At 41.8% G+C, this 27,894-nt stretch overlaps 2 protein-coding genes and 1 long non-coding RNA gene across 3 annotated transcripts; 2 read left to right on the plus strand and 1 right to left on the minus strand.

Moving 5' to 3' along the window:
* The first annotated feature begins 1,063 nt into the window (after positions 1 to 1,063).
* On the plus strand, positions 1,064 to 3,957 carry her13 (hairy-related 13). The gene is made up of 4 exons (XM_080890312.1): positions 1,064 to 1,418; positions 1,689 to 1,775; positions 1,886 to 1,967; positions 2,556 to 3,957. The coding sequence occupies exons 1-4, from the start codon at positions 1,329 to 1,331 to the stop codon at positions 3,023 to 3,025; spliced, it is 729 nt and encodes a 242-aa protein (XP_080746438.1). The 5' UTR covers positions 1,064 to 1,328; the 3' UTR covers positions 3,026 to 3,957.
* An 831-nt stretch (positions 3,958 to 4,788) lies between these two features.
* LOC308401283 lies at positions 4,789 to 12,509 on the plus strand. Its single transcript, XR_013972513.1, has 3 exons — positions 4,789 to 4,971; positions 11,956 to 12,172; positions 12,372 to 12,509. It is a non-coding gene; the product is annotated as an uncharacterized lncRNA (long non-coding RNA).
* LOC308401282 (period circadian protein homolog 2-like) lies at positions 8,936 to 27,894 on the minus strand. The gene is made up of 22 exons (XM_080889436.1): positions 27,767 to 27,894; positions 23,388 to 23,938; positions 21,052 to 21,144; positions 20,696 to 20,850; positions 20,444 to 20,565; positions 18,334 to 18,535; positions 17,457 to 17,508; positions 16,697 to 16,839; positions 15,834 to 15,912; positions 15,626 to 15,732; positions 15,381 to 15,534; positions 15,177 to 15,285; positions 14,821 to 15,100; positions 14,524 to 14,680; positions 14,265 to 14,401; positions 13,982 to 14,188; positions 13,641 to 13,886; positions 12,307 to 13,337; positions 11,941 to 12,160; positions 11,613 to 11,844; positions 11,349 to 11,499; positions 8,936 to 10,998 (listed from the first exon to the last, which is right to left on the minus strand). The coding sequence occupies exons 2-22, from the start codon at positions 23,828 to 23,830 to the stop codon at positions 10,843 to 10,845; spliced, it is 4,476 nt and encodes a 1,491-aa protein (XP_080745562.1). The 5' UTR covers positions 23,831 to 23,938; positions 27,767 to 27,894; the 3' UTR covers positions 8,936 to 10,842.

A 27,894-nucleotide genomic window follows, 5' to 3' on the forward strand; every position in this document is an offset into this window, starting at 1 on the left:
AGTCTTAGCGGAAATGCTGCTGCGCAATTATGGAAACAGCGCGTAAAACACGAACTTAGCACGCAGCCCTGCATTTACCTGGAAGCTTTCACAGATGCACGCTGACCCAGCCACTCTGCTCTGCTGTGAGGGTGATCTGAATAAAAATGACGTACACAAAACATGTAATAACCAGGCCAGAGGATTCTCTCAATGCGCCATATGCACGCTCACCAGCAAAGCACCCCAACGAATTCCAGGCGAATTAAATCATCAAAATTGGTATTATGAGAACAGCATTTGACTTATTCACAGTTGTGCAAATGTGTATATTGCAGTGTGTTTGAACACACATAAAAAAGAGAGAAAAAAAAAGTCGTCCACGTTACACAGCAGCCAATGTGAGAATCCAGTTGCGCACAAATCAGAAGTCACAACAACAACGGGGAGAACAAACGAGGCGCAGGCCAACACCTGTCGCTTTCTTTGGAGAAGGGCCCTTAATTCCCCGAACTGATTTAGTTTTGGCCGAGGGGCCGCCAGCAGCAGCAGCTGCCAACTGAAGGCATCGCGTTACATCCGCCAAACAGACGGGTAAATCTGCTGAGGCTCGGACACAGAAGCCAGCAAAGAGGAAAAGAGGTCGGGCAGAAAAGAGACGGGGGCAGGGTTTAAATGCCTCGATGTGGTGTAGGTGCAGCGTCGTGCTGCAATCATTTTGGTTGGGCTGGTTTGAATAAGTAACTGACTGGTTTATATTTGACAGCCTGAAGAATTTCATTTTTGTCTTGAGTTAAACATATATTTGAGGCTTCTTCTAACATATGAACAGTCAAACAAAAACGAAAATAAAAACAAACAGCACTATTCTAACACTGTACTCTGTGTCTCTGTGCTGATTCGTTTTGTGCAGATGAATTATAAGTGCGAGCAGTTCACTGAAACTAACTGAAAGGGGGACAAAAAACGAACGTTCGTTCCCCTAACCCAAAAAATTGTCTGATTAAAGCCAGTCCAGCTCCTCGGGGCGCAGACCTGGGCTGACCGCAGACAAAGGGGGAGAGCGCTCATTGGCTCCGACCGTGTGCGCTCTGTTGTTCCCCAGCGAGAGCAGCACAGCCCCTATTCACATGTTAATAAGCCCCTATAAATACTAACAACAGCCACTCAGCGCCAGCAGCACGTCTGACTAGGATTACACAATAAACAGAGGGCGCCTCGCCTCGCCTACGAGTTTGTCGATTTTTTTTCTGCCTCTAACCGGTTCCGTTTGCCAGCTGCCCCTCGAGGACCACTCAGGAGGTACGAGCAGCGGTGGGAGAAGCCACAGTAACGGCGATCCAACCAACATGGCCCCCTCGGCTCGGCCAAACGGCCTCGGACTTGATGTGAAAGATGAAGATGAGTCCTACTGCGGGATACAGAAAGCGGATAGAAAGGTGGGGGACCGGTGGAGGCACTGTCCAGAGACACTTGGCAGTGACGCACTTGTCACTCCGCTTTAACGCTGCGTGTGCACAGTTATGAGGCAGGGATGGTTAGTTTGAGAGGAACCCCTCAATGATTCAAAGTTAGTTACATGCTTTAGTGAGAGAAGAATTACGCTGGGTTGCCTTTGCGCACCAACCGCGGACAGGTGGACGCTTATGACTTTGAATGGTGCTTCTTTCCTCATGTCACTGAAGTGTTTTCTTTCTGTGCTCCCGCAGACTAGGAAACCTCTGGTGGAGAAGAAGAGGCGAGCTCGCATCAACGAGAGTTTGCAGGAGCTGCGGACTTTGCTGGCAGACACAGACGTGAGTACGGAGCGCACACAGCTCCTGCACTGGAGTTTCACTTTTGCTCTGCGCCACAATGAAGGCGTAAACTGTGGCCTTGGTGGTGCTCATCTGGTTTCTTTCCTCAGTTTCATTCCAAGATGGAGAACGCAGAGGTGCTGGAGCTGACCGTGAAAAAGGTGGAGGACATACTGAAGAACCGGAAACAAGGTGTGCCCAAATTTATCCAGCCCGTGTAACTATAAAAGAGTAAAGATCTGTTTTGTTGAGCGCTCAGAGTGCCAAATAATAAAACGCTTGAGTATTGCATTATCGATAGAATTACTCTCATTATTATTGCAAGACAGGGGTACATTTTCACCCTGCTCTAATAAAAGAGCATGTGAAGAGTCAGGAAATGCTTGATTTAAAAATATAAACAGTGATGAGCAAACAAGAGCTCAGTGGGGTCTTTTAAATTACAATTTCCGTGTGTTTTATACCATTAACTCTCATCTAAATATCTTATACAGTATTTTACAAGAAAAAAACACTTTTTCCGCAGAATGGTCACCATCGGAGGTTTGTATCAACATGCTTATATGTAGAGCTAGAGCAATTTGCAATTATCTTATAAGAGGAAGTGATATTTTATCACATAAAAGGCTGAAAAGTAACATTTTTAGCTGTTAAGTAATTGTAGTGTAGTGAAGGAGAAACATTTAGCTGTCACGTGTCTGCAGTCAATAAAGTAGGAGTTCTTCAGTCTTGTATTATCAATGCTTTGGATGCTGAGCAGTCGTGTCTCTCCTCTCACAGAGGCAGAGACACTAAACCGAGAAGCCAACGAGCGGTTTGCAGCTGGTTACATCCAGTGCATGCACGAGGTCCACATGTTTGTGTCCAGCTGTCCTGGGATAGATGCGACGGTGGCGGCTGAGCTCCTCAACCATCTCCTGGAGTGCATGCCCCTGAATGAGGACCACCTGCAGGACATGCTGACGGATCTAATCACGGACACTTCTGAGGGCAGCAGCAGCAGCACTTGGCATGGAGGCAGCGAGGCACTCTGCGCTTCTCTCACTTCTCCTGGTGAACGGAGTTTCTCCTGCGGGTCATCTTCTGCCCTCTCCCCAGCCCCTTCCTCCATGTCCAGTGAAGACTTGTGCTCTGACCTGGATGAGACTGACAGTGATCACAACCAGAGCTCTACAGAGGGCATGGAGAACAGGGAGCCTCCCAGTATGCCCACCATGACCTACCCCTGGTCTATGTGGAGACCTTGGTAGAGTAGTGGTGGGAGTTTGGATGGAATACAGTTGGGATGTGTTGAAAGGGGGATTATAGGCTTTCATTTTTATGGTGTGACACAGCACGTCCCACTGAAAGAGAAAATTCCACCCTACAATACAAGAGGATTTTGTGGCTGTACCAGTTTTGGCCTCCTATAAGACCGGTTAAGAAGGCTGACTACATGCATGGATTTTTTTTTCTTAGGCCTCCTGAACTCATGGCACTGATGTCCAATAATTAAAGTCTGTTCTCTTGAGACCAATTTAGGCACCAACAAAAGCCTCAGCTGATCACTCTGCAGTGATTCTGAATACCGGCGTGCAGATGGATTTTCTTCACAGTCACTACTGAATACAAGTTTACAGAGATTTCCCCCAATTCTGGGAAATGTTTGGAATCAGAAAATGTAAGAGAACATTTCATCAGAAGTCCTTCCTGGAGTACTTTGGACATTTATATATATTTCAAATTAAAAGTGGATTCTCCTTTATGCCATCAGAGGGATCTGCTACACTCTGCTACGCTTTCAGCTGGAGGCTCAGAAAAATAGCCCTCCTGTTCTTTTCAGTAGTAACACCCTGGCTTTGAGTCCTCTTGTGACTTGTCTTTACACCTGGAGAAACAAAAAGCAATCCCTCTCAACACCCAACAAAGCACAGAAAAGGCAACAGTGCAGGACTCTCCCTCTTGTTTGGTCTATACTTCAGTGTAAATAGGATTTGTACAAGGAGAAAAGCTCTTTCTAGAAACTGAGAAGTCGGGCGATGCCCCAATTAATATAAATATTTCTATTGCATTTCAGAGGTTCCTTTAGTTTATCGGACCAGTAGTTCCTTTAAGAATGACCATTTTATGTTGTAAAGCTGTTTAGAAATGTCTTGCGAATAAAATGTCTGAATTTTTCTAAATAAAATAACGTAACTGAAAACTTCTTTGTCTGACGTGACTCCAGCTTTGGAATAGAAGAGAGAAACTGGGTCAACGTGTTTGTGTCTGAAAATACTGATAAAGCAAACCGTTTCTGAAAACAACAGCAACCCAAACACTTGAATAAGTAGCCCAGTGCATTCAAAAGGAAAAGTATGTCCTTCACTTAAACTTTCATTGATTCATACAGTGCGTGCATGCGCGCGCGTAAAGCAGTCGCACCTCTCCGAAAGTGTCTTCGCTCTCACCTCTGTCACAATGACCGTGTTAACAAATGCGTGTTAGATCCTGTCTGGACCAGTCACCCAGACGCACCGTCGGAGGTCCTCACAAAGGGGCAACTCCCCTCATCCCTCCTATAATCGCATGCAGTAAGAGTCGGGTGTTGTGCCAGAAAGTGATTTCCGGTATTTGCCAAAAAAAAAAAAAAAAAAAGATTTCCCCCATTTAAACAGCTATAAATGACTTGCTGGCGCATAATCTGTCAAACATATCTGTCATCACACCAACAACAAGTCATTCTGAGCCACAATCAGCTGAAATCCATTTTTGGCAAAGTGATGTTTATATATCCTTTATTTATACTGCTAAAAAGTCTCGTTGACATTAAAATGCCTTTTTTTAACGAGTGATCTGGCCGAAAGGGCAGCGGAAATTATAAACAAATATAACACAAGACTTCTATAAAGATATTTTCGACTGGAATGATTATAGTGTAGGTATACTTACGCAGAGCCATAAAGATACTTGCACCTGTTTCTACTCGTAAAAGTAAATAACATGTCATATTTCACAACCATTAGGTTACAGCTAATAACCTAGGTGGGGGAACCGCACGTTGAGCACGTTGTTCACTGTCTGATGATCCTGGATTACTGGAGGAGGAGGCAGGCCAATTATCAACCCCCGGTGGAGTATGGGGGCTTGGAGGCTCTGGGTGTGAGCGTCGGAGGAAACATATGCGAAGAGGAGCTGATCAAAGCTTTGAGCCACTGTTTGACAGCGGAGCGTCAAAGTATGTGGAGGTTTGGGGGGGGGGTACTAAAATGGTCCAAGTGCATGCTGAGATTCTTCACCAGGGCACAGCACACACACATATACACTTGCAGGGATATCTGTGTGAGGACATCTTTTGACATAGTGCACTCCTTTCCCCAGTCGTTGCAAATGCCATAGTCTAACCCTAAAGCCTCCTAACTCTGAAAGAGGAGGTGTGGAACAGGAAAATGATCTAACAATGTTATGATCTAAAGGTTGAAATGAAACAAATGAATCACACTAGAATCAAACTCAGACAACTACACTTGTGCTAGTTTCACTCCCCTTTGTCTGGTATTTCTGTTCCTCTCAGTATTATTTTGTGTGAACTAACAGATTCAACGAAAACATGATGAGGGAGGTCAAATTATTTTTAAAATAAGGAAAATTTGGAGCAGGCCGTTTCATCAGCTAGCTAGCACAAAATGGCTTTAAGATAGTCAATATACAGAAAATGTTTCTGTGCTTGTGACTTATGTTTAATAGCTCAAAACCTGGGATGTTATGATAAATCCAGTGCCTGTCTAATGTAGGACTGTTAGCCAGTCATATCTGGTTTCAGACAGTTAAGTCCATAAATGTATGCTTCTTACCCAAACACACCTTTAAGATGTTATCAAAGGTATTTAGACACATTCAATTACACCCACACACCCATTCTGTCTACCACAGGACTCCACAGAAATCCCCAAAGCTTTCATTTAACCAAAACGTACCTGATGCAAACTCACAGCATCATAGGAAATGTATATTTTTAGTCAGATATTTCCAGTAATGAGATCAGTGTACATACAATTAACAACCGTGAATCAAAAGCTGAGTCTTAAGACTTTGTCCTTGGGCAAGATACTAACCCTAGGTTTCTCTCCAATGCATCCATCAGAGTATGAATGTGTGTGAATATTGGAAGCACTTGTACAGGGAAAAAAAGAAAGAAAAAGTTCTTGCATGAACAGGTGTGAGTGGGTGTAAGAGGAAAGTTGCATAAAGCACCTTTGAGTGCTGAATTACAGTAGGAAAAAAAAGAACCAGTCCATGTACCATTCAGATATTACACATCGTGAATGTGTGGTCGGATTTTATGCTGACAGGCCGACAACATTGAGGGGAGGGAAGGCGATCAGTCATGAGGAAGACTTATCTGACCAAATACATCAGCTGTGGGTTTGCGACTACGCTTGTGAATTCTGAGGTTAAAGGTCAGTGCAGTGCAACAGTTGGTGTGAGAGAGGTTCAACAGCAGAAGAGAGCATATGGTGCTGAAACAGATCCCCAGGGGACCCTGAAAAACACCCTCAGGACTCTCAACTGTTTTTGACTGTTCGAGAGAACAATCGCCTCTTATGAGCCGGCGGGGGGGGGGATGCCTCTGTGTCCCATGTAAGACACAAATTTATCACATTATGCATTTGCTTTTTAAAATAAATGTCAAAATGTCGTTGCAGCCCTTATGCTGCTACGATCAAACCTAATTATTCAGATTTCCAGCTCCAATAGAGGATTGTTACAGACCCCCTCCCTTCCCTCCAAATTCACCTGCTTGTCTGAAATGATGTATTTCAGCTTCTCTCCATTTAAGCCAGTTTCCTTGGCTGCCCTTTGCAAGTTAAAGGTTTGAACAGCAAGTGGTTGGAGCTCTGAAGCTGAGATGAACGTATTAGGGTATCCACTCTCCCTGACATCATACAGAGCCAGGAGTAGGAAAAAAGAACCTTTGTGTTAAGAGCAGTCTAAACTCTTAAGTCTCAGCTTTTGATTTACAGCCATTACTCGTACATACACTGACCTCATTACTGAACATTTTGGACATGCTTAATATGAGCATCCACCACCGTAACAGCATGTTTATGACAGGAAATAAGGAAACATAGGTCCCCTTCAAATTAATGAACTTTTACAGGCTCAAGATATTTTTGAATAATCGTAGTGTGTCATGATGAAAACAGTGCATATATATATATATATATATATATACACACACACACACACACATATATATACACATATATATATATATATATATATATATACATACACACACACACACATATATATATATATATATATATATATATATATATATATACACACACACACACACACACACACATATATATATATATATATATATATATATATACACACACACACACACACACACACACATATATATATATATATATATATATATATATATATATATATATATATATATATATATATACACACACACACACACATATATATATATATATATATATATATATACACACACACACACATATATATATATATATATATATATATATATATATATATATATACACACACACACACACATATATATATATATATATATATATATATATATATATATACACACACACACACACACACATATATATATATATATATATATATATATATATATATATATATATATATATATATATATATATATGTGTGTGTGTGTGTGTGTGTGTGTATATATATATATATATATATATATATATATATATATATATATATATATATATATGTGTGTGTGTATGTATATATATATATATATATATATATATATATATATATATGTGTATATATATGTGTGTGTGTGTGTGTATATATATATATATATATATATATATATATATATATATATATATACATATATATATATACACACACACACACACACACACACATTTATCCAACCTCTGGAGCATTGGAGCCTGTTTCAGCTGTCAGCGTGGCAACACAACGCAAAGATAAAAGTTTTAACTTCCCTCTACTTAAAAAAAAAAAAAATGAAAAAGATTTTGAGTCATTCAACATTGCAAAATGTTGAATGACTGAATTTTGATGCACGTTCGTTTCAAGTGTTAGCAGAAACATTAAACAGGAGTCAAGCAATATTTTTTTCTAGAATTTAAATGTGATTTGTGTGAATGCCAAACACGAAAAGCCATTTAACTGGACTCCATACGCCCTCTTTAGTGTTTAGCTTCATGTATAATAAAACAACACAGAAATCAGAGTGGTTCTATTTTTGCAGCTTTATTACACAATCCCACTTTCCAAAAATGTTCGAACACTGCATAAAACAAAATAAAAGCAAAAGCTACACATTTAAACTCTCTCTTATACATATGTATAAAGACAACATATTTAATGTTAAAACGGACACATTTCAGAAAAGAAAATGCAGCATTTTGAATTTGTCTCTAGGATTTGCAGGTCCATGCTTTAAGTTTTCATTTAAAATTTTATGCCACATCCCAACATTTTTGGAAATGGGGCTGTTCAACATTGTCAAACAAGACATCTCACCTCAAAATTTAAAAAAAAAGCACAGAAATGTGCCAGATTCTTATACCACAGACTCACAGTGGTAATGAGACAGGCTTATATAACCATACACGACATCACGTGCCGATACTGTGTGTACACATTTACAGGTCAAGGAACGTCCAACAGATCACCAGTGCAGTGTTTAAAATCAGTCTCTCTCTTTATGGAGACTTATGAAACAAAGTCAGTTTTAAACATGACTTGAGACATATCCGGTCTTTTATACACAGGTGAGCGTTGCAGGCTCCATGGAGATACTTTGCACAGAAAAAGAGATTAATGACAGAGAAAGATGCAGTTACTAAAGGTGGTGAGAGGCGCCGTACTCTCCTCAGGAGGAGTCCATAAACCTTTGCCAGTCCGAGGCAAAGAGTCTCCGTACGAGCCCTCAGTCACTGGAATCACTCAAAGTATCTCACCACTCTGTCCATTGCTCTTTGCCCACAGGTGCATACACATTCCACATACGTTCTGCTTACAGTAACATGAACCCGGGATTTATAAGAGGTAGGGTTCGTCCCCAATGACAAACAAACAAAATAAAGACACACAAATAAGAGAAATAGAAAAACAGAATATTAAAAAAAAAAAAAAAAAAAAAAAAAAAAAAAAGGACTGCCAAGTTAATGAGAAACCAAAAACCATGAAAAAAAAAAAAAAACTAAGTTGGTGAGATGCTCTTGGTCCAGGTACACTTGCAAGCCCTGCCCAACAGTTTCTCTGCCTTAGCACCAGAGTGGTCTCTACTTCTTGTACGGTTTGTGTCAATTAAGCAGAGGCAGGGTGGACCCATTTACTTCATACTTCAGGAGCTGATGTTTCTCAGGCCAAAGTGTAAAAAACCCCACTTTCACCCAAAAAAAAAAAAAAAAAAAAAGAGGAAAAAAAATAGCAGGGAAATATCATCCCTCTTATTTGCTACACATGTAATACTGCTTTCCCACCTTCATGCAGACGTCAGTGCCAATGCTGAGCAATGACGTCAGCGCCGCGCATTTGCTCTGGCCAATAGGCTTTACAGTACTCCAGGATCTGTATTGCTGCACCTGCAGATACTCATGATTTAGTCCTTTTGACATGCATTATTTTTTAAAAAAAAATAAAAAATAAAAAAAGATTTAAAAAAAATAAAAAGAAAAATTAGGCATTGGGTTCTAATTTTTGATGCAAAAATAGATCCAGAAAAGAAGGGAAAAGGACTGCATTAAAAACAAAAAAAATCCCTAAAAATGTAGTTATTTGTTCTAAAAGTGAAATTATGTAGTGGAGCTGCACCACACTGACAGAAAAGATATTACTCATCTTTCTAGAAAATGTACGGCTGCAAGTTTCTCTTTAAAAAGAAACAAAAAAGAGAGTTGGAGTTTGAAGTTTCTACAAGTCCTCGCTCTTAGTGCATCGCTCCTCTGTCATTTGCTTCGTTTTACAAAAATACTTTGGCAGCTTCTTGATCTTTGATGATGCCCACTTTTTGTTATAGCACCTGAGCTGCTCTGTAAGGTCTGCAGAGGCCTGCAACACTTACAGACTGTGCTGTGAAAAAAGGAGAGGCTAGCTCTGCTGCTTAAGCGACTTTAAAATTCCTGTAGCGTTTCCAAGCTTTTAGAAATGCAATACATTAGTCTTTCAGATGAACAGATTCGGCTTAAAAATATTCTGGCCAGATCCTTTGCTAGATAATAAATAACACCCATAAACGGATAACTTTTATCATTAGGCATAAGATTGTCAGAGTTGAGGAAAGTTCCGGCCAGCCTCCGCATGTCACTCTGCTGGCTGTTGTCTGGTGCTAACACTGCTGCGCCTGCGTACTTTGAGTACTCAGGTCCAGGACGAGCAGTGACATAAAAACTCATTCAAAATACAAAAAGTGCCAATCCCCACCCACTGACCTTCATCATCCAATGAGAATCCCCATTATTCTACTATTCAGCTATTCCTAACAAGAAAATGACGTGGATCCCAGGCTGTGAAGTTTTTTGGGGTTTTTTTGTCGTTTTTCCGTTTTTGTTATTAAATGGGATCATGTGGGGAGTCAGGAATAAACAAACAAAATTGGGCAGGAGAAACTTCTAACAGCAAAGCCTGGCTGCTTCTGACAGCTTGACACTTAGAATAATAAAAAAAAACATTTCAAAATCTTACATATTTAAAAGTAGTAGCTCTCAGTCATTAGCTTTAGATTTATAATGTGCTCTGCCTTTAAAAGAGAAATAAATAAAAAAATAGAGACAGGTCTTTTCAAAGAATGTGTGTGTGAGAGATGGAAACAGTGACTTGCTGTGACAGCACTACTGCCCCCTGTTGGGGTGCATTAGGAACTGGACCACAGTAGCAGTCCTACACCCACACACAAGCAGTGTACACCCTCCTAACCATCACACTCACAACACAGAGTTCTGCTTGTAGTGTGCATGTATGTGTTCTTCAGGATGGTCAGGCACACAGCTGTTTGTCACATCCATAGTGTCTATTTATGCACATGCCCTCTGCTGGCTGTTTAGGAGCCTGATTCCATTTGAGGCTGAGGCTCCCCAGACTGGCTCTGGGTGTTCTGACTGTCTCTGCTCAGCTCCTCGCCCAGCTCGCTCATGTCCATGTCAGGCAGATCCTCTTCGATGGGTGCCGCTGCCGCATCCTCGCAGTACACACACTCCTGAACACAAACACATGCCATCGTTACCTTACAACATTTATAGATATACATTTAGCTCATTTGAATCCATTTTACAGTTATATTTTTAATTGTTTTGCTTCATTACATTTGTTTTGTCTCATTATTGGCTTGTCAGTTATCTGTAATGACTTTGAGCAGCACTAACTTGCATGAAAACTGCCATCTTCCCTATAAAGTTCATTTGCAGACAGTAGTGTACAACTATTGTGTTTTTTGCAGAACACAAGTCACGTTATTTTCCATGGTATACTTTTTCAAATTATTTGCAATGGGAGTGCTGTGTGTGTGTTTTTTTTTAAACTATGCTTAAAACTGTGTCTGTCCCCCACCTTAACGTTGATGGCAGCAGGCAGGCCTCCCCTCCTCATCCAGGGGTGTTCCTCCACTAGCTCTCGTCGCTGGTCTGATGTGAAGTGAGGCTGGCTCTTCTGCATCTGCCTCAGCCTCTCCTTGTCTTCCCTCAAAACCCTTTGAATATCTCTGATGGTCAGAAAACAAATACATTTGTGTGAACGATATTTAATGGAGTTAAAAGGTTAATACTTCATACAGGTGGTGAAGCTTATAATATTTAATTCCACTTAGTGACTCACCTGGATGGCATTTGATATGTCATCATGACCTTGTCATCAACGTTGGCCATCAGCAGCCAGAGGGGCTCCTGTAGGACATACTTGATGAAATGCTCTCCCTCCCCTCGAGATGAGACTTTGTCCTGCGGCTTGCCGCCTTCAGACCCGCCCTCTCCCCTCATCTTGTTTTTAGACTTGGGGTCGTGCTCAATAGAGTCGACACTGCCAAAGTATTTGCTGGTGTTGCTGCTCCCTGTGGGGGAGACAAAGACAGAGTCACAAAAAACCCCCCAAAAAACTCTTAAATTTTGTGGAAACTCTTGTCAGACCTCAATGTTCAACTACTGACCTGTTCTGCTTCCAGAACCGCCGCTAGCTGAGGTACCACAGCCAATGCAGCCTGAGCCTAATCCCGAGCCCAGTCCAGAGCCTGACCCTGAGCCCATGGATCCAGACGTGGCTGATCCGGTACCAGAGTGAGAGTCTTCCTGTTCCTGCAGCAAGATGTCCAGCAGGTCGCAGGATGATGAGTTCCCGTCACTGTGAGCCCCGTCTCCTGGAGACTCCACCTAAGACACAAGGTGGTGCACACATCAGAGATAATTCCACACTCACTCTCCACTGGCACGCTGTGACACAGTTTGTGTTTAAGTGCTGGCACTTGTACAAGTTAGTAACTTTGTGTTAGTATTTGTAAATGTCCTGTGGCTCCTACCTGCTGTTGGCTATCAGGCTTGGAGGCGCCTCCGTTCTTATCCCCTGTTGTTCCCACTCCTACAGACGCTGTTGCCGCACTGCCGCCCTGTCCTCCAGCAGAGGCTACTGTAGTGTCCTGACGCTCCACTGAGCGCTGCCCCTCCTCCATGCTCAGCAGATTGAGCTGCAGGGGCGAGCTGCAGCGGGACTCAAACAGCGGCGGTGATGTGGCGGGCTCTCTCGCCCCAGAAGCAGGGGTGGAAGATCGTGACGCCGCACCCTCGCGAGGCTCTGCTGCAGGGGTTTTGGGAGGCTCGCTGGAGAGACTGTAGGGGAAAGGTTGAGGTGGAAAGGGGGCTTGAGCTACAAACTGGGCCTGCATTGGGAAAGACGGCTGGGCGGTGAACGGCTGCTGAGTAGCGAATGCGGACTGAGCAGCCTGGAAAGGCTGCTGGGGGGTGAAGGCAGTCTGCACAGGAAATGGCTGTTGGCTGGTGAAGGGGGGTTGCGTCTGTATCGTGTAGGCTGGCTGAGGGGGCTGAAAGGGCTGCTGGGTAGCGAATGCAGGCTGCGGCTGGGCCTGCTCAGGGAAAAATGGTGGTCTCGGAGCTGCTCCTATTTGTCCTATTTGGGGGAAGATGTAATTGGGTAGCACCAGAGCTACCACAGGTGTAACAATGGGTGCAGGAAACGGAGTGGCAGTGGGCGGGGCTTGGGTGCTCTGCCCTTCTCCAAATCCTGTAGAGAGAGAGGGGTCCGGTCGGGGAGCCTGAGCTGGAGCAGCAGGTGTTGGTGGGTAGAGCGGATATGCAGGGACCATGGTGGGGTAGGACACATTAAAAGCTGACTGCGATGCTTCTGATGGGGACCAAGAGGTCTGGTTGAGGCCCTGGAGAGGGGGGCGTGGTTTACGGTTTGACACAGCGCTGTCTGATGAATCGGGATGCTTCATCCGTGGCTTCTTGGACTTCCTGTTGCGGTTACCCTTCTTGGCAGTAGTTTCTGGCCTAACGGTGCCTTGTTTAGCAGTGCCTCGTGGTCCAGGTGATTCTGAAATGAGGATATAGACGCAGAGGTCAGAATGTCATTTTTGTTGAGCTGGAGAATAAAAAAAATGCATGTAGATGCGCACTAACTGGAGACCAGGAATATACTCCCCACATGAACTGGGAATTTGGTAAAATCATGAGATTAAAAAAGATAAGATTAAAAAAAGATAGTCAATCTAAAGGTGAGCCTTATTTCCTCTTTGTAGAACTTTTATTGTGTTTGGTTGCCTCAGTTGTTAAGCTTCTAGCTAAACTATATCTTCTCCCAACAAAGCAGAAAAGCTAAATTTGAAGCTTACAGTACCTTCAACACTGGGTGGACCTCTGTGCTTGTACAGGTATGTGGAACAGTCCCTCTGGAAGCTCCTGGAATTACGGAGCTCTCTGCATCGGTTGAGGAAGGCCTGCTCCTCTTTCTGGGTATGTGCTGCCAGCACCTGCTTGGTCAGGCCCAGCCTCTTGTAGGCCTCCTTTCCTTGGCTGGGTGGAGACACCATACTGACAGGCAGCGCAGGGGGTGCTGGGCTCTCTGCAACATCCTCAATTATCTCTGTACAAAGCAGTGCCATAAACATCAGTCAAATAAACTCATTAAAACACGGCTAATGACAGTCCTGCTATGTTTCTACGGACACAGAAACTCACCAGACTCTGGCTGAGGCTTCTTGTCCCCCACATGTACGATGGTGCTGCTATAGCTGCACTGAGAAGTGATGGACACCACACTCTCCGCCTTACTGGGCAGAGTGAGGGGTGCCAGGGGGCCTCCCACCACAGCAGCTGCCCCAGATGGAGGCTTCTTTAGTGCTTTCATGTTTGACAGGCCTGACTGAGAATCCAACATCAAGGGATCTAAATGAGAAAGATTCTGTTAGTGCTGAGCCAGTACCTTAGACTTTGTGTGCACAGATGCATGATTACTACATACCTGCATTTGTATCCTGAGGCACTTGCATGCCATCCTCTGAGCCTTTCTTGTCATCATCTGAGTTGGAGGAGGTGGTGTTTGAGGAGAACTGGTATTTTCTTTTCACTGTGATGGGTATATTACAACTCTCCAGATACCTAAGAAACAAGAAGGCGTTTTAAATGAGAGAGCTTTGATATTGTGCAAACAGAGCATGATCTCTCTGCCTTTGCACAGGGATTACTGTGCAGATGACTTCATGACCAAATCTATGCCTGACCTGATGACACTATCCAGGCAGCTAATCTGCTGGTAGGAGCACACAGTCTGGTCTTTGTAGGTGAAGCCCTCCATGCTGGCTGCAGTACTGTCTCTGGCCTGCAGAGGGGGCACTGAGTCTTTTGGACGCACAGTTGAATATCTTTGAGCTGCCAATGCTAAAGAGAAGAGGAGATAATATGAGAAACACACACGAGAAGACAGACAGGAGAACCAAAAGACACTCTGCGTGTGTTTCTGCTGTACTTAAATTAATAATCACTTTATTTTGAACTTAATAGTTGCCAACTGGACTCACTCTCATGGGTCTTCTTCTGCTCATGTTTGGGGAGAGAAGGTGACGGCGCGGGAGATGGGGAATGCAGACCGATCTGAGGGTCCTGATTCCTGAGCATGTGGACATCTTTACAGACCTCCTGGAAAGTCCTGGCGGGCTTGGTCTTGCCTGTGTCCTCTGCTGTGTTCCCTGCTGTAATGTTCCCATTGCTTTCACTGGATGAGCTGATGCTCACCAGCTGCTCATGGGATCCATTGCTGCCATGGCTACCATAACCACTGGAGCCCATATTGTGGACCGGCTGCAGAGAGAGTAGCTGTTAGAGGAGCTGTCAAATGCCTCTTGTGTGTGTAAAAGTGAACCGTGTGCGTGCATACTTGAAGCAGCAGCCGGTGAATCTGTTCACTGATTTCCTGGATGTCTGAATCTATGATCTTCCCTCCATGGAAAGCCGGTGCTGCGAAAACATCTTCGTTCACAGGACCCCTGAAACATGCAGGCATAGAGCTGTCACCTAATGTCCTCATAAATACAGATGTCCAAAAAACAACAAAAAACCCCACCACAGTGGGAATACTTACATGCGCACTTTGTGCCTGCCAATGACGAAGGACACCTTGCGGCTCCAGGGATTGACAAAGCTGGACCAGCTGGTGTCGATTGTGATGTACTCACCGTTTCTTGCACAGAAACGTATTGAAGAATGATCGAACGGCTGACCAGCGTACTGCAGAACTGTTGGTAACAGAAGGTAAAGTGTGAGCGGAAGAGCTCAGAGTATAAGAACGCAGTGAGACAGTCCAGGTATGCATGCAAATGTTCGTACTTTTGCGATGTATTGCCAGCATCAAGGGTCGGTCACTCGGGTGTAGGTTGAGCAGCACGGGGGTCCCTATCAGGTCCTGAGGGAGGTACCCCAATAAAGGCAAAGCCCTATTGGGAAAACAGTAATTACTTTAGTAGAAAACAGGCCAGCAGGATGACTTCACACAAGGCACCACTGTAAGGATCATAGAAGGATTCAGTCCACTCACCTCTCATCCACATCCTGGAACACACAGTTAGGGGTGTGTGTTGTAGTGAAGATACGCTTGTCAGGAGGTATTCTGGGAGCTAGGTGTGCGAAGGGAAGGGAAAAAATGTCAGTAAACAAAATGATTGTACAGTAATCCCCTGAAACAAAAGGATGATAGCATCTCTTGTTTCACATTAAAAGGATTAAACTCACACGAGCTGGTTTTGAACTTTCAAAACATGAGCAAGGGGATTGATCGGTAATAAACTGATCAATTGGATTTAAAAAAAACAAAAACAACTATGAAACAATGAATCTATTATTGAATCTTAAGCACTTTCTGAAGGCTGCTTTTGTTATTAAAGCAGACCTGGACCCTTGTCCAACTAATTAGTTTAATTAAAACCTTATTTAAAAAAATGTGACACATTTAAAAAAAAAAAAAAAAAAAAAAAAAAAAAAAAAAATAGTTAATCAGATTCAAATGGCCTTGCAGAAAAAATGTAACACTATTTCCTTGTTTTCCAGGTGATCAGTTTTTATAGTGGCGACAGTATTGGGTGGATGATAACTTGTTTATAGAGATTATCATAAGGCTCACCATCTGTTCAAGTACACACATGGATAAAAACAATAACTAATAAAAAAATCCCATAAGCATCTTTCTCTGGTACATTTCAGGCTGTCATCTCTGATTTGCATAGTCTAACTAGTATAAGTTTAACTAGTCTGTGCCATCTATGGTTCAACTTCTAAACGTGTGAAACAAATGACTTTATTTTCCATCTGATACATGTCAGAAGTAACTGGTAAACAAAATAAAACTGCATTCATTATTGGGTGATACGCTTGAGTGCTTTATTAAAACAGTGCAGTTCTCACCTTCATATCCAGAGTGCACCCTCTCAGCCAGCAGGAGGCAGCAGAACTGCTCCTCAGCCAGCTCAGCGTCCTGGACCTTCATCAGGTACGGAGTCATCCGGAAAGGATAGTATTGGAGGTCTCCTTTACGGTCCTTGCCACCACTAGAATGCAAACACATAATGTCAAGACCCTTTCATAATAATGAATATTGGGTTTTTTTGCCTTTCAAAATAAAATATTAAAAAAAAAGAAAGAAAAACGAGCTAAAAGCATTAAGAGATCCTTTTACCAGTTTATCTACTAATCATGTAGTGAAATTACTGTAATTATTTAGTTAACTGTGGTTTTAGTCCTAAGCTCATCATTTCTTTCATAAAAACAACATTTGTGGTAGAAAATACTGCATCTTGTAGAAAAATTAACTCAAACTTACAATGCTCAACCTAACCCTCTTCTGTCACACCAACAATCCTCTTTCTACATCCATGAACCTTTCTTTTGATCCTCCTGTTATCCATGTTCAGGCATATTCCTCCTCTATACATGTACAAACCAGCTCAACCTATATTATATAAATATACAACTTTAAAGTTTAAATGAGCAATAGCAGGTACCCCATCTGGCCACTAGATGGAGATGAAGTTCAAAAGCTCAAAGCTGCTGACTTCCTTCCTCCCTCTCACTTTTCCCCTCTCCTACCCACCATCCCTCCTCTGACTCAGAGCTTGCTTGGACAGGAAACTGTGGCTCAAAGCAGCTGCCGACTGCTGCCACTCACCTGATGCGGCAAAAGAAGGATTTCTCCTGCATGCACTCCGTGGGAGATGACTCTGAATAAAAAGAAGAGGGGAAAAAGGTCGGATGAATAATTGAATTAGCATGAGTAGTTCCCACTCAGCCATCTGTCAGTCATCAATATTCAAAATACTCTTCAGCAGACCTGAGATGTTTGCCTCTCATGTGTCATAGATAAGAATGCAAGAGATGCAATTATACTACAAAAGTTTATTTTTTTTTTAAAAAAAGTCATTTTTGAGACAATTTACAAAAAAAAATAATTATAGATGCTTATGAGTGGAAATGCTGGAATTCACTGGACTGATACCAGCTTCCAGTTGTTAAAGTGGGAGTGCAATCAACTATAGAACATAAGTCCCTTTGGAGAAAATTTTTGAAAGATAATGCACAAATTTGTAATCTCTGAAATGAGTTTTAGTAGAATCTATATGACCACTGGGCAGAAAATTATATTACAACCCACTAATTCACCAACTCTGTGATAAGAAGAACCTAAATGCAATACAACCTGAAGGTGTACACATCATCAGTTAACACAGACCTGACTGCCAAACATGCCACATTTGTTAGCGTCATACATTTATTAATGTGTGATTGAGAATGCTAATGAAATATGTGCTATGAATGTATGAACATGAGTATGTGGAGGAAATACTTCCATGTGCAGGTGGTGCATGTGTTTCATATTGGCTTGCTGCGTGACCCTATTTTGGAAATTTTACCATCCGTGTCTACAGTGCCCCTTACCATACTGTACGACCAATTATGTCAAGGAGGCAAAAATTTATCTAATTTATATTTATACATATACACGTGTGAGCTTTTGTGGAGCTCAAACCTGCATTCGTCATCCTTACCTGCTCCTGTGCACATGCTCCATGAGGGCAGGCGGTATGGTGTGGTGAAGCTGTAGAACACGCTGACATCCTGAGGAGTCAAGAACTCCACAAACTTGGCGTTGTCGAACACTTCCCGCTTGCAGTTCAAGATGGATGCTGCCTGGTCAGAGATGTAAACAATCTTCCCCGTGATGAGAGACACTGCTACAGCGAATATATCCTAAAGGCAAAAACAAAAAGATATTAATCATTTAGGATTACCAAATTAGGTACTTCTAGCCCTCTCAGAAGATTTAAAAACACATCTTCAAACTGACTACTACTCAGATGACAGATCGGCTGCTCCTTATCATCCCCCACTTTATTCTTTATCTTACGTCTGTTATTTTTTCCACATCAACTTCAAGAATAAATAAACAATAAAGCTTGTTCTTTTTCTTTTTTATAATGGTCATCACCCCTGTGGAGAAAACTCTGCCTTTTCTGGCTTCCCTCTTGAATGCTATAATTAGGTTTCTTGAGACAGACTTTCTCCTGCTTTTGTTGCCTTAACAGTGCAGGGAAATGGGGGTGGTGGTGGTGGTATCCAAATAAAACTGTAAGATTGTAGGTAGTGAGCCTAGAGTCTTAGGCTCACTACCTGCAAGCCCATGGATGCGTCTGATTTACTAACATACATACATGCACTGACACACACTTTACACGAATAAAAGTGTTGGGCCACAACTCTTAATCTGTAAATTCAGGTGTTTTCAGTCTCATGGCTACGAGTGTATATAATCAAGCATCTAGTTATGCAGTTATGCAACTAGATCTTCCTAAATTTGAGTCTGGCTGAGTGTTACTGGACTAGGATGCCACTGTTGTAACAAGTCAGCTTGTTAAATGTCTTCCCTCTAAGATCTTCCATGATCAGCTGTAAGTGGTATTATTGCAATGGGCGAGTCACAGCATATCAACCACAAAGCAGCAGACCACATAAAGTTAGAGAGCTGTATTGACTGTAAGTGCTGAGGTGCATAGTGCAAAAGTAAAAGTCGTCAATAATGTGCTGATTCCGTAACTGCAGACTTCCAAAACTGATATGGTATTAACATCAGCACACAAACTGTGTACCAAGAGCTTCATGGCACAACCTTTTATGGCTGAGCAGCTGTATGCAAACTTTACATCAACAAGCACAAACTCAACCGCTGGACGGAGCGGCGTCGAAAGTGAGCGATAAATTGCACCTCTCTTTAGTGAAAGAACTTTGACTGCACAGAGCCCTGACCTGAACCCCATCTAACATCTATGGGAAGAACTAGAAATTGGAAGTTGTATCCAATATTGCTATCTAACCTCACAAAGGCACTTCTGGATGAATGGGAAACAAATTCCCACACACGCACATGCGCACGCGCACACACACACCAGCTGACTGGCCATATCTCACTTGCCAACTTCATTGCTACCAAATCTAAGTAGAAATGAAAGTTGGCTAACTTGCCAAGTTACTTCACCAGCTAATATGACTCATGATACAAACTTCTGAATAATGTTGAAAAAACACGGACGATACTTAACAGTAAATCATAAAATGTCTCAAAGAAAGAAAATAACTAACAGTTGTTTTCTATAGTAACAGCTAATAGCTAGCCAATTAGCTATATAGCATGTATCTGATATTGGTAGTTTGCTCATCTCCATAACTTTTTTATCACTGTTATCATTAATAACAGTAGCTCAGGTGGCAGAGCAGGTCAGCCACTAGTCAGAAGGTCGGTGGTTCGATCCCAGGCTGCCTCCTGGCTGCATGCCAAATATCCTTGGGCAAGATACTAACCCCATGTTTGCCTACTGGTGGTGGTCAGAGGGCCCGGTGCCGCCAGTGTCCGGCAGCCTCGCCTCTGTCAGTGCGCCCCAGGGCAGCTGTGGCTACAATGTAGCTTGCCATTGCAAGTGTGTGAATGTGTGTGTGAATGGGTGAATGACTGAATGTAGTGTGAAGCGCTTTGGGGTCCTTAGGGACTAGAAAAGCGCTATACAAATGCAGGCCATTTACCATAACATTGGTTTTCACCATTCAGGCATAAGACTGGTTTAGCTGTTTATCCTTTAAGATGAGGTAAAGAGCGGTGGTACTTACGGTGTTTTTAAGGGTGTATTCCGAGGTGATGCTGTTGATTTCCTCAATGGTGTAAGATGTTACATCAAACCCTGGTGGCTGACTGTCGTTAATCATCAGCATCTGGTAGTACTCCTCATTGGCTGCAACCAAGACAATATGGATAAGTGAACACGTGAGATAAAAGTTTATTTTCAGTATGTAAGTAAGTATAACATCAGTCATACAACATGAACACACAGATAAAAACAATGCACACAAGGCAAGTCTTACCTTTCACCTGTTTGATACAGCGCAGTGCATACTTGAGAGTGTTGACAGTGCTCGACTTGCCCTTGCTCCTTTTTTCTGACGGCAAGTGCACCTTCAGCTCCTTGAGCGTCTTGAAGAGCTCCTTCTGTGTCTTAGCTTTGGCTGACTGTTCACTGCTGCAGGACCCAAATGAGACATGTGTGTCAACATGACAAGATCTCACCATTGATGTCACACTCGGCTTTCCAGCAAAGGAAGCAGAACAGGAGGGGAACGTACTGACAAGGGGTTTTAGACCTTTCTGTTCACATTTCCAATTGTTGTTGCATTAAATACCAGTAGATTTGGGCTGGGCTTTTTTTCAGAAGTGTACTAACCTGCAGCCACTGGTTGATGGGTTGTCCTGCTCGGAGCTCACCAGACTGAAAGCATTGGAGCTGCTTGGCGGGGAGGGGCTATGAGAGTTTGAGCTGTAATCACAAGGACAATGTCATGTTATGAACAAAGGTGTGCAGGAAAACCAGAAAACGCATAACAAAAATGAAGAGCAAACATTTTAAGTGATTCAGGAATTTGATGCTATAGGCTGTTCTTAGAATTGCACCGTCATATGAGCTGCTCTTTTTTTTAAATATTGGAAGGACAAATAAAGAAAGTGAACAAGTGTTAAGTGTAATTAACCAATTATATTCACGTGCGCTTTTCAAGTCACATGAAAATTTATATTTAAAAAGAAAATTTCAAGTCCTTAATTAATTTAGTTACCTCTGAGGCAAATACTAAACCTTGAAAAGAAGACTACTATGATAATGTATAGTGGAAAAAAAGAAAGAAAAAAAAGGAGCATTCAAGAAACGCAAAGTGCAATGGAAAATTCTGTGGGCAGTTAAACAACCAGGTCAAGCCACCCACAAAAAGCTTTTTTTGAACAAGTTATAAACTGACTTTTGGCATAGACTTTTTACAAACATGCATTTTATTTCTCTTGGATGTTTGCCTCAAATTTAAATCGTGACACAAAGGTTCACAAAGTTTGTTCTTAAACGTGATAACGTCCTATTTTGAAACAGAGTATGAAGAGTATGACAAACGGATGTGGTTCTGTGGACACTGTACAGTCGATGCACAGACAGTATAAAAGATGGATGCAGCTACCGTGATGTCATCCACTGGTTTCTGATGTACCATTTAGTCTCTTAAGTCTCGAGATTAGCACTTTCACCTTTGCAATCTTCTTTTCCCTTTTTAAATTTTAGATGACATGAAATTAGTCACTGAAGCAATAAACTTATTAAGAAGGACATTAACTCATTCACTGCCAGCCATTTTCAAATCAGGTAACTCCCCACTGCCAGGGTTTTTGAGCATTTTTACTCATTTTTGAAGAGCCACAGAAAACTGTGTGTTATGATCATATAAACGCTGAACCTACCAAAATGAAGAACAGACTCTCTTCTTTCATCCAAAAAAAAAAAAAAAAAAAAAGCTTTTTTCTACCATTTACCATTCTTTAGTAATCAGCTGTAGAAGAGAGGTGGGTTCCACCAAAAATGCCTGTTTTGACCAAAAAAAGGGAGAAAACAAGCTTTTTGTGAAAAATACATTTCAAGCAGAAAAGTGCCTTTGACACTAATATTTCTTGCTTTGTGACACCTCTAACATATAAAATAGTTTCTCACTTCTATAAAACAGAAATAACACTGAGGAAGGTTATGCTTTATCAAAACAATTTATTTACAAATATATGTAAAAATAAAATTCACTGACAAGCTGCCCGAGGTTGTATTCTAGCCCCTCCCATTGAAAAACGTAATTGACGTCTATAGACGTCAATGGCAGTGAATGAGTTAAGTTAGAAAGACATTTTCTCATATACTTCTAAGGAATAGGGCTTTTAAGCAAGCCCTATTATAAATCCCAAGTTCAATCTATCAGAGTCAGTGGAATGAAGGAAACACAGTATTAGGTGTGGAGTCTAATCAAGATGAGGCGTCACTGTTGCAAGTATAGCTGACATGTGTTTCCAGTATTTTCTCCCCCCTCGTGGATGTAAATGGAGATGGAGACAGCATCAGCATTGGATATGTAACAACAATCTTCACCAAGTGTGCCATTTTCTTCAAACAAGACTATTATTTAAAGGATTGCATCTCAGAATCCCATATGGTTAATCAAAAAAAGATGAGGCCACCAGAAAACTATAAGTGGGAACCGAATTTAAATCAAATTTAATGACATGTAATTATCAGGTCCAATAATATGAGTGTGAGCTGAGTATTTCACACCCTAATGAGTATGGGAAATAGTGAAATATCAATAAACTAGAAAGAGTCTCAATAATATTCACTTTTCCTGCAGTTTCTCTTCCAAAAAACAAAACAAAACAACAACAACAACAACAACAACAAACAAACAAACAAACAAACAAACAAAAAAAACCCAAAACAAAACATTTTGATATGAACCTATATGTCATGATTAGGAATAAACACCAATTCCCAACTTGCTTTCCTCCAGCTTAAGCAGTCTACTGGACTATAGCAATGACTCAGCCCAGCAAAACTCAAACAGCCCTTCAATGACTTTAATGAACCTTACTTCCGTGACCTAGTTGGTCCGCTCCCCCACCGTGGTGGGAAAAAGAAAAAGAAAAAAAAAAAAAAACACAAAAAACTTCATTTACCACGATTCAGTGGTTTCGATGAGTTCTCACCTCTTGTTGCTCCCCGAGGACTCCATGAGAGCGGAATCCTTGCCATTGCCGTTTGAGCTTCCCACCGACTCGTTGCCGTGGGACTCATTGCCATGTGACTCGTTGCCATGGGATTCTGTCCCGCTCCCGCTCGAACCACTGCCACCCATCTCCACATCCTCGTGCAAAGGTGGGCGCGGTCTCTTCCTGTCATCATGCGGGGACCCCGGGTGCTCGTGGCTGCTATCGCTCCCCTCGGAGGCCAATCCTAACTCTGGTTCGAGTTCGACCCCACCTTGCCCGCCACAACCCTCACTGTAGCTGGCCATGCGGTGAAGCTGGCTAATGGAGCTGCAGGGAGTGCCCTGCGCTTCCTCCACGTGCAAGCCTGCCCTTTCCCGGTTCCGTTCACACCCGTCCAGGGTTGAGTACAGGTACTGCTTTGGATCACTATCCTCAGACATGGGACAAGTTAGTGATGGAAGATTAAGTTACCTTCCACATGGCAATGCCACAAAGTTGATGGCACTGTAGCATAAATGGGGTTGTTGTCTCAGGAGTGGAAATGCAGTCTGAAATAAACAAACAAGACAAAAAACAAAACAAAAACAGGTGAAATTACTCATACCAACACTTTACAGCACAGTACACTTCTAATGATAGAAGATCAATAGCAGAAGGAACACAACTCTAATATTAGAAGCAATCAATGTGGATTAAATCAACCCATCTATCAAAGTACAGTAGCCATGACTTTGATCTGATCAACCTGTGTGGCCTCACATCTCCACATTTTCAAAAGTCAACCATAAATAAAAAGGGCACCACAGCACAGATAGAATGATCTTGCTGTTACACAAACACTAACACAGTCACACCAAAGGAGCTGCCATACAGCTTTCAAAAGGTTTGCACAGTAAATAGGCCAGTCGTTTGCCCTTTCCAGGTAGACATCAGTCCCAGACCAGCTTAATCTGGTTCAGTTTTTCAAATAAAAGGTGAGTCTCCAGAGATGAAACACAGGTCTGCTGACACAGTACAAACAAAAACCTCCGCTGCCTGCACATAATCAGGACCAACTTGGATGTGAGAAGCAGAAACAAAACAAAAGCATGAAAATTGGGTTTTATTGTTTAAATAGTCTCCTGTATGGATGGCTGCATCACAAATTACACAATGAAGCAGTAGGAGGAAAACCTGACAAGCAGTCTTTAAGAGAAACAGCCGTATCATTAATGTTAAAGATACAGCTCCCACACATACACATTAACTGTCCATATTAAAAATCAAAGATAGCCTTATGTAACACAGTACAGTGACCGTGGATGCACAGTCCTTTTAGCAATTACCTTTAAAAAAAAAAAAAAACATATTATATTTCATAATTATTTAAGTGAATATATATGGCCTGTGTTCTCATTCAAGTCAGTGTTAGAACTGACCTGGTCATTGTGTGTCCCCTAGACCACATTAGGCCCTTTAATTGTCCCTGAGCAGCCCTCATGAGTTTAATGGGAAATTAGGACTTCCCAATGCTTCCCATTTTAGCCACCAATAGCACTTTATACTATATAATACTGAACAGAACTAAGTTCAGCTTATTGGTGTGACCCTCCAAAACAGTGGCCCTTTGAGAAAACTAATTGTCCACTTCTGTGTTAGAAGTTCAGCCATGCTGTAAATAGAGACCTTTTTTCACTTGCTTCTGGAAAGCCGCAATTAAATAAGAGCCTTTAGAAGATCTTGGGGAGTAAAAGCTGGTCTCCAAAAGACAAATACAAGATCCAGTTTTATCAGTTTTTATCCTCCTACAATTACCTCAGCAGTGGTTGGAGCCATTCGTGTCTTTCAAAGCTGAACAGGAAATACCGGCAACAGGTACTGAGGCCAAATCCAAACTATTTTACTGTTTTGCTGCTCTCCAGTGTCAGGTTGCAGCTATTTATGTAAGCGCGCACATTCAGCAGCCTGTCTATTCTTCTCTCTCTTTACATAAGCACTTTTACATAACTTCTCAAAGTTTTAAGAGTAGGTTCTTCATTTTTTTTTTTTAAACTAGAAATATATATAAAAACACAACCCAGCAGACTTTCCAAACCACCCACTCCACTTAGAAAATGACCCACTCTTGTTTAAAGGAGGCAGCAGCCAGGCGCTGTGAAGAGATGTTTTATTGGCTGCTGGAAATGACCAATCGGCAGAGAGCAAGGAGTTACAACTGGTTAGAATAATGTCACCCAAACAAAAGAGAGACCACAGCTTGTAATCATGGCAACAAAATATTTATTCCTATTACTATTATTTACATTCTCTTTAAGGAAATAAGACCAGCATTTCCTAGAATTGTGTCCTCTAGTTACTTTCTATACATGTCAGCACATATCTCATAAAATCACACGGGTAAATTTTGTTTACAATATACGAGCTAAAGTTAGTTTTATTGCTCAGATTATTTCATATAGGGAGCCTGAAGAGCTAATAATAAATGCACAAAAAGAGAAAAAACATTAGGTTAACAGACAAAAAACTAAGTAATTGAAGTATGTTTATGTAAATCATTCCCCACATGTGCTTATGTGGGAGCAGTCCACTATGGATAAACTGAAGCTTTACTAAACTCTAAATCACACACAAACACGACCATATGTTAAGCACTGATCCCTGAAACTCATGCAAACTGTCATAACACCGGCTCCTCTGTGGACATAACACAGAACAAACCATACATGAAACTGCTGAAGAAAATCTGACTACTATCCTGTATTTTAAAGTGTGTTCAACTTCAATGAAAGACCATGCAGTGCAGACGTTGGCTTACCAGTGACCCCCCCCCCCCTTCCTCCATCAACATAACAAGAAACACCAGCATCCAAGCACAAAAGTACAACTCCAACCACCAGAGAGTCTTCCCAAACTCTCTGCAACACTGCCGAACACGTCAATGAGCAGAATAATGACATAATGAAACTGAACTCCCTCTGCTTCCAGCTCAGCCCTCAACTAGAGGGCTTATACAGCCAGCACACTAGCACAGATCTCAGGCATTATACAACCCTGCTCCAGTCACATGGATTTGGCCATAGCGCAGCACAAAGCTATGGTAGCCTTGTTTCATAAAACCCACATGGTTTGTCTTGTAAGTAGCTCCTCCTGAAGTGCACTTTTTTACTGGCATGCGAAACTGAAATCACATGAAGACCAATAAAGGCATACTGTTACATTTTTGAGAAAAATAAACTCATCTGACAATCCACACAAAGTTAAAACATGGCTTAACAAATATTAGTGGAAGACAACATCAATATAGATGTAGAAAGATGCTGCACATACGGTGGCAAAACCTATCATTTTTACTTAACCCCCTCCTGTTATGGCCCATCTCAATATGCAATAAAAATGGCATCAGACCGAGTGAGTTACATCACAGTGTAGGCCACCAACTTAAGATATTACTTATTAATGATGACTGCTGACATACAAGTTGTAAAAATTGTTAAAAGAAGACACCGGGGTGTGTGTGTGTGATTATTGTCACACACTTTTTTTCCTGTAGCTGCATGTTGCCATGGTATAAGCACTGTTTTGGCCTTGTGGGAAACTGCTTTGTAACATGAAAGCCACACGTTTGGGGTGAAAAATAAAAGACAGCTCAAGTGACATTTTTAGGCTTCAAATAAATGCTTTTGAATAACATGCGCGGTTTCTACTTTTTTTTTTTTTTAAATCTGGCAAAAGTAGTAGTTTTAGGTAGAAATAATCTTAATCTGATTATTCTTCTTCCCCTGTCTGTCAATCCAAACATTTAACAAACACTTTTAAAAATCTTATATAAAGAAATTAAACCACTTCCTCGGGCCATAATTGTGCCAACAATTCAAAGCCATTTTGTAAAAGTGTTTCGAGTGCGAGCAGCTAAAAAGTAAACCTGACGAAGAGCCTTTTTATACGTCTAATATTACACTTCCGTGCATATGAAATTTCTCACATAGATACTCTCGTATTAGATAACGTTTATATTAAAGGAAAAAACATTAAAAATGACCCCCCTTCCCCCATCTGACTCCCATTGACCTGCTATTTAAAATCCACACACACGTTGACCTGCAATCCAGTGCACGGTACACTGACACAGTTATGTAAAAGTAACCGAATCGTTAAAAAGCAGCCACGAATCCACGGCGAGATACCCGCAGAGGACATATTTCATAAAAGCTAACATTTATCTAGCTGTCTGACTGAACAGAAAAAATATAACCGGCATTTTTTGGTTTTAAAAGTACAAAAAGTAGAGCAACTCGGGGTTCACGCATGCGCAGACCGCATTTTTGTTATGCAACTTATTTTTTCGCTCGTCAATCTTTTTTGCTAAAATGAAAGGGCGCAAATGAAAGCTGACCAACCTGAGCAGTAGTTGGAAAAATCCTCTCTCCGGTGGTCTCCAACGAGATGTAAAATCAAAAGCGACACGTAAAAACTATCCAGTTATACCGTTCAGTATTCCTCAATGGGAGCAGAGCTTCAGACGGCT

Source organism: Rhamphochromis sp. 'chilingali' (assembly GCF_963969265.1).
Source record: "Rhamphochromis sp. 'chilingali' genome assembly, chromosome: 8".
NCBI lineage: Eukaryota > Metazoa > Chordata > Actinopteri > Cichliformes > Cichlidae > Rhamphochromis > Rhamphochromis sp. 'chilingali'.